At 49.0% G+C, this 14,813-nt stretch overlaps 6 protein-coding genes across 6 annotated transcripts; 5 read left to right on the top strand and 1 right to left on the bottom strand.

Moving 5' to 3' along the window:
- Nucleotides 1-1,182: 1,182 nt before the first annotated feature.
- ABOM_003313 (putative protein kinase) lies at nt 1,183-1,911 on the top strand (the record flags this gene model as incomplete). The annotated part of the gene is made up of 3 exons (XM_022530443.1): nt 1,183-1,467; nt 1,517-1,679; nt 1,727-1,911. 3 exons carry the CDS (start codon nt 1,183-1,185, stop codon nt 1,909-1,911), a joined length of 633 nt encoding a protein of 210 aa, XP_022391579.1.
- Nucleotides 1,912-2,789: 878 nt separating this feature from the next.
- ABOM_003312 (FAD-dependent oxidoreductase) lies at nt 2,790-3,343 on the top strand (the record flags this gene model as incomplete). The annotated part of the gene is made up of 2 exons (XM_022530442.1): nt 2,790-2,948; nt 3,014-3,343. The coding sequence occupies 2 exons, from the start codon at nt 2,790-2,792 to the stop codon at nt 3,341-3,343; spliced, it is 489 nt and encodes a 162-aa protein (XP_022391578.1).
- A 614-nt stretch (nt 3,344-3,957) lies between these two features.
- ABOM_003311 (Gfo/Idh/MocA family protein) lies at nt 3,958-5,264 on the top strand (the record flags this gene model as incomplete). The annotated part of the gene is made up of 4 exons (XM_022530441.1): nt 3,958-3,979; nt 4,047-4,067; nt 4,130-4,660; nt 4,741-5,264. 4 exons carry the CDS (start codon nt 3,958-3,960, stop codon nt 5,262-5,264), a joined length of 1,098 nt encoding a protein of 365 aa, XP_022391581.1.
- Nucleotides 5,265-5,535: 271 nt separating this feature from the next.
- ABOM_003310 (thioredoxin reductase) lies at nt 5,536-6,807 on the bottom strand (the record flags this gene model as incomplete). Its single annotated transcript, XM_022530440.1, has 3 exons — nt 5,536-5,681; nt 5,736-6,524; nt 6,576-6,807. 3 exons carry the CDS (start codon nt 6,805-6,807, stop codon nt 5,536-5,538), a joined length of 1,167 nt encoding a protein of 388 aa, XP_022391580.1.
- A 3,170-nt stretch (nt 6,808-9,977) lies between these two features.
- ABOM_003309 (uncharacterized protein) lies at nt 9,978-10,691 on the top strand (the record flags this gene model as incomplete). Its single annotated transcript, XM_022530439.1, has 3 exons — nt 9,978-10,140; nt 10,198-10,476; nt 10,534-10,691. The coding sequence occupies 3 exons, from the start codon at nt 9,978-9,980 to the stop codon at nt 10,689-10,691; spliced, it is 600 nt and encodes a 199-aa protein (XP_022391517.1).
- Nucleotides 10,692-12,092: 1,401 nt separating this feature from the next.
- On the top strand, nt 12,093-13,878 carry ABOM_003308 (sugar porter family MFS transporter; the record flags this gene model as incomplete). Its single annotated transcript, XM_022530438.1, has 4 exons — nt 12,093-12,407; nt 12,464-12,720; nt 12,775-13,472; nt 13,556-13,878. The coding sequence occupies 4 exons, from the start codon at nt 12,093-12,095 to the stop codon at nt 13,876-13,878; spliced, it is 1,593 nt and encodes a 530-aa protein (XP_022391518.1).
- Nucleotides 13,879-14,813: the final 935 nt, after the last annotated feature.

Here is a 14,813-nt window from a genome sequence, read left to right as displayed (position 1 = left end):
CCATTTAAAAGTGAACTTGTGAACGTGAAGCCTCTCAGCTCTCGTGCGGTGTCCGAATTGTCCGCTGTGTAGTATCAAACTCGTGGATGGGATGGGAGGATTCGTGCAACATTCTAGCCTCGTAAATATTAACTCATAGCCATGCTAAAGGAAGGTCGAAGGCAATGTTAGGGTCAACAATTGCGTACATTGCTTCCACTGCTTGAACAGGGCTCTGGGGTCATATGGTCACGTGCTCTCGGCGCTCCACATGTCTGTCTGCCGGAGGTTGCCCCTTGTATCATTCACGTGAGACTTGCACTTAAATACTCCTCATCTCTATCAATTCTCACCTATGAATGACATTGCTCAATCTTTCCAACATCCAGTTTTGTAATCTCTTTTCCCCGCCACCCTAAATGATTTCTAATCATCTCAAAGCTCGTTCTGCGTATTTCAACTCTTAAGGACTTCTTGTATTGATGAGGCGTGGTGCAACCCTCACCAGGTTGAGACATTGCGTTTCCCAGCTACCAACCTTCAGGTACTGGCGACCCATGAGCACTCAGCCTGCTCAGATTGGCACCAGACGCCTTTTAGAAGAGGAGACTCTTCCTTTCTATAAGGCGGAGCAATTCTATCCTGTCCATATAGGCGAGCTCCTTCATTCAAGATATAAGGTTTTAGGAAAGCTTGGGTATGGGTCTTACTCAACTGTTTGGCTGTGTCGTGACAAAAGGTACGAACCCTCCCCATGTGAAAAATATTCAGTATTTAGCTCATTCCCATCTGGTAGTAATAAGTATGTCGCTGTTAAAGTGCTTACCAGAACGTCCGCCCATGCGGAGCCAGCCTTGTCTAGAGAGCTAGGAGTTTACGAACACCTAAGCAGACTGAGTTCATCCCATGTTGGAAGTGCCTATATTCGTGGATTGTACGATACCTTCGAACTTTCCAATCCATGCGGAGTCTACCAGTGCTTGGTACATCCACCAATGCATATGTCGATCAATACACTACGAATGAGAGCTAGGTCTTGTAGATTGAGCGAACCTCTACTCAAGCAAACTTTGATTTGTCTTCTGCAAGCTCTTGACTTTCTTCACAGTGAGGCAAATATCGTTCATTCTGGTAAGATTCCCTCGTCCTAGCGGCTCTTTTGCATATGTTGAGAACACCATAGATATCAAGGCCTCGAACATCATGCTTAGCATTGAAGATGAAGCAATCCTTACAGAATTCGAGAAGGAGGAGCAAGAAAATCCTAGTTGGCGAAAGGTTGTGGATAATCACACGATATACACCTCTCGGAAGTTTTCACTGCCGCGCAATGACTTGTGGGGTCAGCCAGTCCTGTGTGATCTGGGGGAGGCTAGGATCGGAAGTTTTCATGAAGGCGATATTCAGCCCGATATCTATAAAGCCCCCGAGGTGCTCTTTGACATGCCATGGAGCTTTAGCGCTGATATATGGAATGTCGGCGCAATGGTAAGTTTCGTCCTGTAACCATGAAGGCTATTCTCACTGGCAAATCCAGATTTGGGATATTTTTGAAAACAAACATCTGTTTAATGCACTTGACGAAGACCAACAATATTCTCCATCCCACCATGTTGCCGAAATGGTGGCCTACCTTGGTCTGCCGCCACTTCACTTTCTCCAGCGAAGTTCAGAAACACGCAATGTATTTGATCAGAATGGTCCGTTTTTGTCTGCCAAAGCGTGAATGAAACTAACGGCCATGTAGGGAAATGGTTGGGTGCAGGTGGTGTCTCCATACCGTCAATCTCGATGGAGGAATCAGAAGAGAATCTCAGTGGTCAAGATAAACAGCAGTTTCTCCAATTCATCCGCTCAATGCTTCAGTGGGTCCCTGAGGAGAGAAAGACGGCGAAAGAACTACTGGATGATCCGTGGCTGAATTCGACTTGAACCACTACCCTTCTCGATTCTTGAAGCTACTGGCAGGTTCTGTATGAGTTTGGAATACATATCCTTTAACTCAAAGAAACGTCACATTAGGAACAGATACACCGTCGACTACGAGATGCTATGTCCGCAGGAGTTAACCTTGAAAGGACCCTTGACTGTAGGGCGTTAGGGCTGCCGTGACCTGTCTGTCTCTCTGCATAGGGTATTACAAAAGCTATTATTTTATCACCCGAAAGATGCTGGAGCGTGAAAAGACATGACATGAGTCTATTAGAGTAGAGTAACTTTACTCACAAGGAAGAAGACCAATAATACAGTAACAAGTACTGGACGTTGTGTCGCCATGATACTTAAGATGATCTACACTAGTCTTGACTTATCATAATGCTTGGAGCTCTGCAGGCTGTATGTCTTCAACCAGTCGTAGCCGTACCAGTATTTGTGCATACATACTGCTAATACCCCACGATGTCAGAGAGCGCATGACCACGACGGACTCTTCAAGCATCTTGCATCGACCCTGCCGATTCAGAAGATTGCTAATCCCAGGGAGCTTGATACATCTAGACCCATTCACGATCCACTGCTTAGTAGCCGGTGCATCGAGACTCTTGAGATCTAGTACATGTGACGGTATCTGTACTTGGTATCCACGACCCTGTAGTAGCCGGTCGCGAATCATGGAGTACAGCCACAAGACAAGAACTGCTCTAAAGAGAAGCACAGGTGTCATGAAATGAACACAACGGGCTGACCGGACCATCTCAAAGACATGAGCGGCATATAGCACACCTATGCGCCCTTGACTCGATGCATTGCGCCATCGGTCGACAATCAGTGTCCAGGATGCACGCCCAGATGATGAACTGATCTCGGAAATGAGCATTGAGGAGCTTCTCCTAAAAGCTGTTCCTGGCCCAAGACCCCTTCCTTTCAAAGTCATTAGGACGTCACTGTATCGCGTGCATCAACTTTGCGCTTCTATATTCAATCGTGGACGGTGCGCGCTGGCCGGAGATGCAGCTCACCTGAATAACGTATGTATCGCCTTGCCATCTGTAGTCTTCTTCGCAGTGCCATGAACTAACTTTCAGACCTCTAGCCAATGGAAGCCATGGGTCTTACAACTGGACTCATTGACTCAGAAGGTCTTGCAGATGCGCTAGAGTTAATCATTCACGAGAGAAAGCCTATGAACATACTGGAAACTTACTCAGACGATCGTCAAACAGTATTTCGGACGTTCGTGGACCCAACGCCCACACAGAATAAACTGCGATGTGCAAGTGACGCTGGAACCGCGAAGGAGGACTGGCTGATTAGGTTAATGGCCAAGATGGAGAACGCGCCGCGGGGACTGGTTGCCCAAGGAACTCAGCCATTTTTCACTTCTTGGACAACCAACTTGAGGCAGGCCTTTGAGCATCATTAAGTCGACGTGGGAGATTTACAGCCGTTCGGATAAAGGAACAGAAGATTTGATCAGAAAGCCATTATCAGTAGTCATACCCAAGCCATCTCGTCTTCTTGATATGTCATTCAGCGATTGCGTCTCACTTGGGAAAATTGAGGGAAGAAAAGAGCTGACTCCAGCAACGCATCCGCGGAATATCAAGCAAGCATGTGTGTGTCTAGCGGTAGCCAAGTACGTGGGTGCAGTGGAGCTGTAGACTTATCTTTTTCAGAAGTTCTGAGTTATCTCTTTATAAGCTATCGCGGCTTACTACATGTTCGAGTCAATCTCTGTTCTCATGTGTGGTGAAAACCCACACCCTGTTGGAGGTGTAGACCAAGCTTGGGCAGGAGCTTTCTCACCCAGGACCTACAGTGGGATTGTACATACTCCATACCGCTTTATGACTACTCCTGGCTTAATTTAAATAGTTCGAGAACAGGAAGTAAGTGTCACTATCGCGAGGAATGACGTGATGCGCTAAGATTAGGCCAGTTAATTAATTGACCCCTCAATGTCTCCCTGGAAGTTATAGGTACGCCCAATGCCGGTGAAGATTCTTTTGAGCTTCGGAAAGAGCCTAAAAGAGCAACATGGTGAATTGGGGAATCATATGTAGGTCACAAGTACCCTGCGCCACCCAAGTCCACTGATCACCGCTAACCCTAACGTCAACAACTAGCAACTGGCGATAACGCGACAAGTTCGTCATCCACCATTTTTCAACCGCAATTAACATATATGCTGATGAATTCAACTGTTCAGAATTCGCCAAAGACCTCCTCATCGACCCATCAACAAGGGGCGTCCAAGATGTCACCCACAACCTAGCCGCCGTCGCATCCTCAACCTCACAGCAAAAAGCCCAGGACTTCCTCTCTGCAGTAAACGCACCGCCCAATACAGTCGCTTACGGATCGTACGAGTCCCTCCTCGCAGACAACAATGTTGAAATTGTCTACATCTCCACGCCGCATTCGCACCATTTCCAAAATGCCCGCGCCGGTTTACTCGCCGGAAAGCACGTCTTGCTGGAGAAGGCCTTCACCGTTAATGCAGCTCAGGCGCGTATTCTCGCTCAGCTCGCTCGTGAGAAGAACCTGTTCCTGATGGAGGCAATGTGGACGCGTTTCTTCCCACTTATGCGGTATGTTAGACAGCTCCTCAAAGATGGGGCGATTGGAGTTGTGCAGCGAGTAGTTGCGGATCGAAATTTAGGGAGAGACGTTGAGAAGCTCTATGGAACGGAGCATCGATTGGTGAACCCTGGGCTAGCAGGTGGAGCTTTGCTTGATTGTGAGTAGTATCAGCGGAGATGCACATATTTGCCGAAAGAGACGGTTTCAGAAACCCCATACTCACAGTTTCTGCTCTAGTGGCTATATATCCCCTGACGTGGATCTTTCAAATCCTTTATCATGATGGTCCAGTAGCTTCTGGTACTGTTAGGTCACGGCCACATATTTCTAGCTCCGTGGTGAAATACACCGCGACAGGAGTAGACGAGACCGCTACTATTATTGTCACCTTTCCTGAAAGCCAAACGCAGGGTGTAGCGACTGCCAGCCTTCGGGTCACTTCGGACCCAACCGACCCCGGGGTGCGCATCTTAGGGGATAAAGGACAGATACAGATTTTTGGACCTGCTGCGCGGCCGTTGAGCATTGCACTCGTTGCATATGGAGACGAGGGCCCAAAGCTCGTGGAGAGGAAGGACTTTGAGATTCCAGTTGGACATGGATTGTTCTGGGAGGCGGACGCCTGTGCTCAATACTTGGTTGAAGGGAAGACGGAGTCAGACTTGATGCCACTAGAAGAGACACTGCTGATTATGGAAGTCATGGATAGGGTACGAGAGGAAAATGGGATCAAGTATCCGGATGAGGTGGAGGCACACTAATCCGACCTCGAATACCAGAATGGAATGCATTTTGAGTGGGTGTTTATCTTGGTAGAGTTGAAGCGGTCAGCGCGAGATCAACTTGCACTCCGTTTCTTGATAGAAAGACATATTGTGTTCCACGATCATTGCTCAATTAAAATTATATAGTTATTATCTCTGATTGTTAGTGTATTAAATTATCATCCCGTATACTCTACCAATGAGCACCGTAGTATTATGTGCGATGATATCCCGTAAGGGAGCCGCCACGAGATTTGTGCTCTAAAGCCTAACGACGGCTGAGTCTCTTGTACAGGTCCTGGATCTCACTACCCATCTTTTTATCAGTAGTCTCATGGAATGAAGCCTCATCAAACTCGGCTTCTCTCTTCTCCAACCCGGCGTCGCGGTCGAGCTCCTCTTGAGCCAATTCAACTAAAGACGGTGAATAAGCCATACAACAAAACGCAGAGATATACGAAGACTTACCATGACAGTAGACAGCCGCTGATTTCCCGCTAGACATGGCATGGGGAACATTAGTGCTGTTGTCGCTGTTAGCGTCGCCAACACCCCAAACTCCCGGGACGCTAGTTCGCAAGCCCTTGCGCAGGGTATTCATCTTGGACCCCAGCATTTCCACGCCGAGCTGAGCCGGCAGGTCGGACCTCTGCGACGTATCATAGTTCGTAAGGAATGCAGCACGGACTTCGGAGGTGTTATCGAGGAAGTAGATTTGGAATTTGTCGAACTCGCGACGAATTGCGGGATCGTTAACAACGCCTCCATCCTGGATACGAGTGATGTTAAGAATGGGCTTGTTATTGACGGTGACATTGTACGCCTTGAACACCTTTCTCCAGTTAGGGTGATTCTTATCCAGGATTGCGATCTGCTCTGTCGTGTTGGTTCCGTTCGCGTAGATTCTGATATCCTTGTTCAGGGTCGGGTGCAGTTCTCTGACCGCACCGTATGCCTCGGAGAAATTTCCAAGAACTCCCATAGACTGGTTGCGATGCTCGAATCCGTCACACCACGGACACCAGAAGATACCTTTTCCGAAGCCGTCCTGGAGGCCCGGCACATCGGGCAAATTGTCTTTCACTCCGCTGCCCAGGATGACCTTGCGAGCTGTAAATTGCTGGTCACCGACAGTGGCTTGGAAAATGTTATCCGCGACCCTTTCGAGCTTAGTCACCTTTTGGTCGATGAATGTTGTCGAATTGTAAAAGGCGATTTGCTCGCGTGCAGTCTGCCGAAACTCGGCCGGCACGACATCTAATGCGAACTCAGCCTACTAGATTGTTGCATAGAAAGGGACATACTTACGGTCGCTTCCAATGACGTCGTGCATGTGCCTTGTAGGGTTGTTACGATACTCCCCAGAGTCAAAGAGGACCGACTTCCGCAGGACGCGCGAGAGGGCACTCGCTGCACTAAGGCCAGAAGGGCCACCACCAATGATGATAACATCGTGGCTTGTCTGAGGTACATCTGCTGCACAGACAGAAAGGATGGAGAGTAGGGTGCACAACAGCGCCGCCCAGTTGCAGGTAAACATCATAGCTGGTGACGGTACCAGCGGCGTCCAACTTGTAGAGATAATAGCAGAGATCCGAAGATGGAGCACATTTCGCTATACGCTTTCTAATAAATATAAGTCTCGCTCTCCCCTTACGACCAAGAACGTCCAATGGGTCGTATTGGATATTCCGATGAGCGGACGACTTTGGAGGGATACATTGAGATATATTTTAGCGCGGGCTGAAAAGCTTGCCGATACAGGGGTTTTTGTCGAATGTCGCATGAGATCTATCACCAGTTTGGTGTATTCGACCCGACATAGCGTCGTAGGTCGAGATAATTTGTCGAGATGCATAAGCACTGGTAGCACTCTGTGGTTACATTGAGATTTCATCGCGGAACTTCGATTATGTCACGACTCAACCAGAACACGTAAACTCGACTCTTAGTAATGAAGCAAACGCGAAACCAAATCAGGCTGCTCCTCTATAGCCCACCGTTTTCATCAAGCCATGTAACTGATTCTCCCTGCTCGACTGAACTCAGTTTGGTTGCAGGACAAGTTCTGTGGGTGGCTCCTCACGAAACCCACAACCGAAGGCTGGTTCCAGCTTAGGGCCCATCCAAAGATATGATGCCAAGTCTTACAGTCAAGGGGCAGCTAAGGCATCTGAGCCAAGGGATTAAATGTTCTACTCTTGTCAGCAAATTGTGAACCGTCGCGGGACAGATACAAAACACCATGCTCATCTTCAAAAACCTATCGACATCGTTGAACCCCCTTGGACTGGGACTCTGTCAAAGTTTAGATTCACGGCACTTGTACTGGCTTTGGGAATGGTATTGATAGGGCCAGGAATGTCGGAGGTCGAATACTTCGCGGCTACTGTTGAGAAGTGCGGGCTTGAAGCGGTCCCTAGGACATGAATACCGATCACCGATCCCTGTTTTTTAAGGCTTCACGGCTTTGCGAGCCCACGGCTGAATAAAGCCGAAACCATCGGTAACAAGAAACAGCTTATTGTCTCGAGACTGTCTTGAGTAAACATTATATCGCAGTAGTCGGTATCATAGACATGGGCGTCATCAGGAATTGTTCTACTAGCATGATGTTTGACTAGGGCTCAGAGTATGCCCCTGTGTTGGGCAACGGTATTGACATACTATATCATCCGTGGAGCATTTTGAGCTTGTAAATATCCTGGCCATTGAGGTAAAAGTCTTATTAATATCCAGGCATATATGCCGGCTTGTGATTGTTGGGCCGCGATATGCGCAAGAGGGGGTGAATGAAGCTGGAGATAAAAAAGTGAACTATGGATGAGAATCAAGATAGTTGGAATCAGGAAACGATTGAAATTTCCCTTACACCGCTACTAACTGAGACAGTTTATGGAGGGTCGGAAATGGCCTTCCACGTAGACAGAAAGGGAACCCCAGGCTGTGCAGGAGGCTGAAGGACGGAGGCGAAGTGCATGCATGCGGCTCCTGGTAGGGCTCGGACAAAAAAGGATCTCAACGTCAGAATTTAGTAGGTAACGTGAATTTAACATACTGGGGACAACATTCCCCTCGGTGAGACATGCATATATGCTGAGTTGGCTCGTGTTGGATGCGGGGAATTGGCGACCTGAGCGCCAGGCCTACTATTAGTCTGAGGCGTCCACGTATATTCAGTACTACTGTAACAGGAAAGGCGAAAAGGTATCTATCCGTATGGGCTTCTCGGACATTAAGTAAAACACGTTCATGCGAGGCCGGGCTGTGTTCAGAGTATCGAATAAAAGAATTCCGCGACTCCTCCAGCCCACGTTTTCCTCTCTTGGCATCGTATATGCTTTCCCGTATAGCGTGGAAACGTTGGGCCCACTTACATATGCATAGACCTCGAGAAGATATAGACCAATTCATAAAGATTTCCCGAGGCCACCGTTGGACTCCTGCCAAAACAGTACACTGGCCTGGAGGGAATATTGATACCTTGTACGCCTTAGGTAGGCATACTATGCTGACAAAAGCATAAGAATTTCTGGCCATCTACACTACAATGAAAGCCGTTCCCCAGAGGCTTGTCGTTCGGCACTAGCATAAGATAGGCAGGCAGTGAAAATCCGGGGCTGGGTCTTCCAATCCGCCACTGCCGTGTAGATCGCTGACATGACATCCGACAGTTCCGCGAATTTTTGTCCATGAGCGTAGGTTTATGAATTATCATTACTACCTGGAAATGGCGCACATTCAGAATCTCATGCACGAGAATACCAAACTCAAGCATCATCTTTCCATTTTAAGTCATATCGCTGGAATTCTAAGCCAAACCGCTGGGGTTCTTATACAAGTACGAACACATTTTAACATCCAAAACCGGCAGTCATGAAATTCAACGTCAGGACTCGCTACTCTACTAACTCGAACTCATGGCCAGGAAAACCTAATAATTTGGGTCAGGCTCGCCGTGAATGAACTACTAGTCATTGATACAGGAGCGTCACCCCGCCTGTTACATTGAATCCAAACGGTGTACGCCGAGGTCTGGCCTTGCCGAAAGCAGCTATTTTGCCTCTTTTTGAGAATAATAGTATTGTAGAGTAGAGCTCAGGTGATTCAACATGTCGGGTGCATCCGAAGAGGTGAGGTGATCCATGGTTTTCCGTAGATGAAGGCCGTGAATTAGCCAAAAGCGGCAAGAGAGTCATGAACGTGTGATATATTTAGCATACTGTCAAGCCGGGGAGGTGGCACGCAAATAAGGCGAACCATGTATTCGGGCAACCCATCGGAGCCTCTATTGGCCGATGTAGATGTAGACTGCTCGTCTACAGGCCGATTCGGATCTGATATCCATCATGTTGGGGCAGTGAGTTGTTCAGATGACAGCTATATGCCAATAATGTTCTGGCTTTTAGCTGTCGGGCCGGCAATACCTTCTTTGGTGAATCAGGAGACAACATGTATGGCTATGTCTCATTCTATCCACGGATGGCTTCGTATTTGTGATGTGTTCTGGAAATAGTAACATTGAGGTAATTTCGAGGCCCTCTGTCGAGATGGCAGTCCGTACCAATGCCTTGCCTTGAGATTTCTATATAAACCTTCACGATTCCTGCTTCAACTCTCATTCTCAGATCAATATCAAGCATCTTCACCACTACTCCATCAATACAAAGTCAAACAAGACCGTCCATCTCCTCACAAATCAAACTCAAGATGAAGCTTTCTTCGACCTCTACCCTCGTCGCTGCACTTGTCGCCAGTGTCCATGGCGCCAGCATTCCTCGAACCCAAGGCTCAGTCCCCATCACCTTTATTGGTGCAGCCGATGCCCAGTTTACTCAGGACTTTCCAACAGATGGAAGCAGCGTCGCCATCAGTAAGTTGACATAACTGAGTACCCTTGACGTTTGTGAAGTTGCTCTGACCATCTCAGCCAACCCTCTGAGCATCTCCCACATCGCCTCCAGCACCAACGGTGTCTCATGCGTTTTCAATGGCGTTGACAACAGCGTCACTGTTGTGTCCGATGCAGAGACTGTAGACGTCGGGCCTCCCCAGACACAGACCTCGGGTGCATGCGCCGTTGGCTCAGTTCCTCCCGGCCAGTCTGAGCCTCGGTCATCTGGCCAGGATGTGGTCATCACATTTATTGGCGCAGCAGATGCTGAGTTCACTCAAGTCTTCCCAACCAACGGGGTCGCGACTCAGATCTGTACGTATATCCGGCATAATACTTTAAGTGGTTCATGGTGACTGACAACAATCGCAGCGAACCCTCTCAGCATCTCTCACATCGAATCTAACGCACCTGGTGTTTCGTGCACCTTCAATGGCATTGACAACAGTGTTACCACCGTCAGCGGTGTCCAGACTGTTGACGTCGGTCCTCCCCAGACCCAGATCTCTGGTACCTGCCACCAGCTTTGAAAGGAATTAGTAATTACCGGGAGCTAGATAGCTTTCAGACTGTCCAAGGTGACAAATGAGTTGAACGCACCGCTAATATTTGAACCACCCTCCGACTTTCCTTCTTCAACCTTGGGGTTCCGCTTTGCATATCACTTTGTTTGAATTATGGAATATTGTCTCTTCTTTTATGACCTATATACACTTGTTCATGTCTCTCCCTTTAATGTGGTACCGTATTGTTGCTTTTACTTTCCTTTCGGCATTTTCACTCTTAGACCTCCATGTGATAATGATATAGCCAATCCTTAATTGACAATGACAGAGCGATCCAGCTCAATACACAAACGAATCTGGGACAGAGTAATGCAACTTCACACATTAGTATGATCATCGAAGGCCTCTTTAACTATCATCTACTGTTCAGAAGAGTGTCGGTGTCTCATGAACGCAACACAGTTGAAGGTTTTCAAACGGCTATTAAACTTCTCAGCCAGGTCTTAGTCAAGCGATAAATTGTACCTTAGTTAAGATACCCAGTAAGATGTTAGGTCAGGCAATGAGCCATGGATTGGAATGTGCTGACATATCGTTGACTTAGGCGATCCCTTACGCTCGATGATGCATGTTACTCGTGCTATTGACATCTTAAGCTCGGAGCACACTCGCGAATGAGCCTAGAATATTCTGGAATGCCGACGCTATTACCTTCAAACATCATAGATACGCAGTATAGCTCATTTGTTATCAGCGAAGGTGCATATTCCCCGTGAGCCAGCTTGCCGTACTTATTCAGTGGCAAACTACGCCGGGTTTGGACAACGGTCAGCAGAGCAGAATGAGGTTTTCAATTACACCTCGAAGAGAACGATCTGGTATGAACCTACCAGGATGGTAGTAAGCTATCTTCGTGGCACGAATGCTGTAATCTAGACGTAGGCCAAGCCGCGGTGGCCGAATCGTGAAGGCTGAAGTCTCATCGAGAACGGCTGGTTCCATGGATAGCAACCCGTCCTGATTGGAACCACCCACACTTGATGGCGAGTTGCATCGTCCAGAAACTCTATATTCTCGGTCACCTGAACATGTCCACGTTAATTATTGGAACTTTCGACCGCTTTGTCCATGGTACTGACGATCCGGGGTCGTCTGGGGTTCGCATCAACTCGCTTCTGGTTAGCAGACACCCCGTTTTTGAACCTCAGGTTGATCGCACAAAGGAATTCATGGTAAATACGTGATGCGCGACGCTATACAGGATTTTACTATGGGTGATGACCTCATCGGGAGGACTTGAACCGTCTCAGCTTTTCAAAGTATAAAACGTCCAGTATATCGTCCATGTATATCCCCCATACTAAGACTTCATTCATGGATTCAATTGATTCCATACATTTAGAATATACTTCTACGAGCTAGACCATGGGGCTTCCCAAACTGAAAATACCTCGCGCAAACGCAGATCGACCGTTCAAAGATGAAGTGGACCCAAGACCATCGGATGCCGTCCTCAACGACGGGGATGATGGTTTGGTAGACACGAAAGTCCCTTTTCTGACCCTTTGGTCCTTTAGCATGTGTATAGTCATCTCAATGGGTGGGTTTCTGTTCGGTTATGATACCGGTCAGATCTCCGGGTTTCTAGAGATGGAGGATTTCCTGCAGCGATACGGTGAACAGAGGGCAGACGGGACATATTACTTCTCGAACGTTCGATCGGGCCTCATTGTTGCTCTGGTATGACAGCTCTTACCTTGTGTTCTAGATCAGCCACCTTGCTAAGCCTACGATAGCTCTCAATTGGCACCTTAATGGGTGCATTGGTGGCCGCGCCGATTGCGGATCGGGTTGGTCGCAAGTGGTGTGTGAGTGGCTGGTGTGTGATCCTCTGCGCGGGGATTACGGTCCAGATCTCTTCCCCCACGGGCAAGTGGTATCAGGTTGCATTGGGTCGATGGGTGGCTGGGCTTGGGGTGGGAGCCTTGTCGCTCCTGGTCCCTATGTATCAAGCCGAGACGGGCCCCAGACATATTCGAGGATCCTTAGTCAGGTGGGCCAGACCCCCAGAACGGATGATGTGCGTTAGATGCTGACCCAGACGTAGTACATACCAGTTGTTTATCACTCTTGGCATCTTCGTGGCCAATTGTATCAATTTCGGTACTGAGGCGAAAACTTCCACAGCCTCCTGGCGAATTCCGATGGGAGTCACGTATATTTGGGCTATCATTCTCGGGTTCGGTATATCGCTGTTTCCAGAAAGTCCGCGTCATGACTATCGAAAGGGCAAGGTGGATAGGGCTGTTTCGACGATGGCCAAGATGTATGGTATTCCGAAGAACCATCGCGCCCTACAGATTGAGTTTGACGAGATCAAGGCGAAGTATGAAGAGGAGGTGCAGCGCGGCAAAGTAACATGGATCCAACTATTTAAGGCTCCGCGCATGGCGTATCGCGTTGCTGTCGGGGTCGCCCTGCAGGCACTACAGCAGCTGACCGGTGCCAACTACTTCTTCTACTACGGCACGACCATCTTCCAGGGCGCCGGAATCGAAAACAGCTACGTGACGCAGATGATCCTGGGCGCTGTGAACTTCGGCTCCACCTTCCTGGGACTGTATCTCATCGAGAACTACGGCCGCCGTCGCTCCTTGATCGCCGGCGCGCTCTGGATGTTTTGCTGCTTCATCGTCTTCGCTTCGGTGGGCCATTTCGCCCTGGATCGGGATGACCCGCCGTCTACCAAGACCGCGGGGGTGGTCATGGTCGTGTTCGCCTGTCTCTTTATTCTGGGATTCGCCAGTACTTGGGGCCCATGGTGTGGACGATTATTGCTGAATTATATCCGTCGGCGTATCGGGCTCGTGCGATGTCTCTTGCGACAGCATCCAACTGGCTCTGGAACTTCCTTCTGGCATTCTTCACGCCGTTCATCACGAGTGCGATCGACTTCCAGTTCGGCTACGTCTTTGCAGGCTGTCTCTTCCTTGCTGCGGCCCTCGTTTATTTCGCGGTCATGGAAGGAAAAGGCCGGACGCTGGAAGAGATCGATACGATGTATGTGATGAAGGTGAAGCCATGGCAGAGCTCCAAATTTGTCTTTCCCGACACGGAGCCGAGCATCATGGAGAAACGGCGGGCGTCTCACGCTTCCAACCCGAGTACCAACCCGACGACTATCGGCGAGGATCATGCGACTACGGTGTAAGAGAACGTAGATGTCGAGCCTGCGAAGGGCTGTGTGGCTACATCACATGCTTCCCCGTTACCCTAACCATGCCCGACCAGACACGTATTACTAGACTTCCCATATATGATACACCTGATGAGAGGCGGTGACCCGGTCGAGTATGACGCGATTAGACCGCTTAATGTCGACGTTTTTCTTGGAGTACATCGAAAGAGGGAGCTCTATTATCACCCACGCTGTGTTTTGTTAGCAATCGCCGGCTACCGTAATGTATTTAGAGCTTGATGTCGCTCAGCCTTTTGCTATTTGGTCTTCTATTTCCAGTCCGAGGATAACTGATCCAGATTAGCTTGTAGCCAATGGTAATCGTTATGACTTCATCATGGCTTGCGTTGGCCACTCCACCCCTCCCTGCAAGTGCCCTACCAGAATGGCCAGACCTGGACAGCAAGGAGTGGGTCAAACTCTGGGGAAGACAGCCAGCAGCCGCCAATTGGATTGAAGAAACAGGCACGGATCTCCCTGGTGCAGGTTATACATCATTCTGACCATGTTCCAACTTTCGCTTGATTGACCATTAAAGTCCGCGGCCCCTAAAGTAGTACCCACGGTAAGAATCGCGAGGCAGGGAGGGGGTACCGACTTGGACGGATCTCCAGGTCACACGTTTCGTCGCGGTCGAAAGCTGCCCTAGACACTGGATGTCGCATGGGTAACTTTGTCAATAACCCAACTATCGTGCGCCCATGAGGTGGCGAGTCGCGTCGTGTCGCGGGGGGGGCCACTAGCCGTGCTGGACGGATCGTCAGGGTCTGTGTGAGTAGGATGCGAGGGTAAAGCAATGCGCATCACGATGTGAGATTCATCAAGCTAGGAAGGGGAAGGGGGGGGAGGGTTCTTGTCATGGCGGGTGTGCGTGTTCACGATGCAAGGGAAATGGGTGGATTGGCGAG

The sequence above is a fragment of the Aspergillus bombycis genome (assembly GCF_001792695.1).
Source record: "Aspergillus bombycis strain NRRL26010 chromosome Unknown contig00020, whole genome shotgun sequence".
NCBI lineage: Eukaryota > Fungi > Ascomycota > Eurotiomycetes > Eurotiales > Aspergillaceae > Aspergillus > Aspergillus bombycis.
This window is presented reverse-complemented; position numbering and strand designations above follow the sequence as displayed.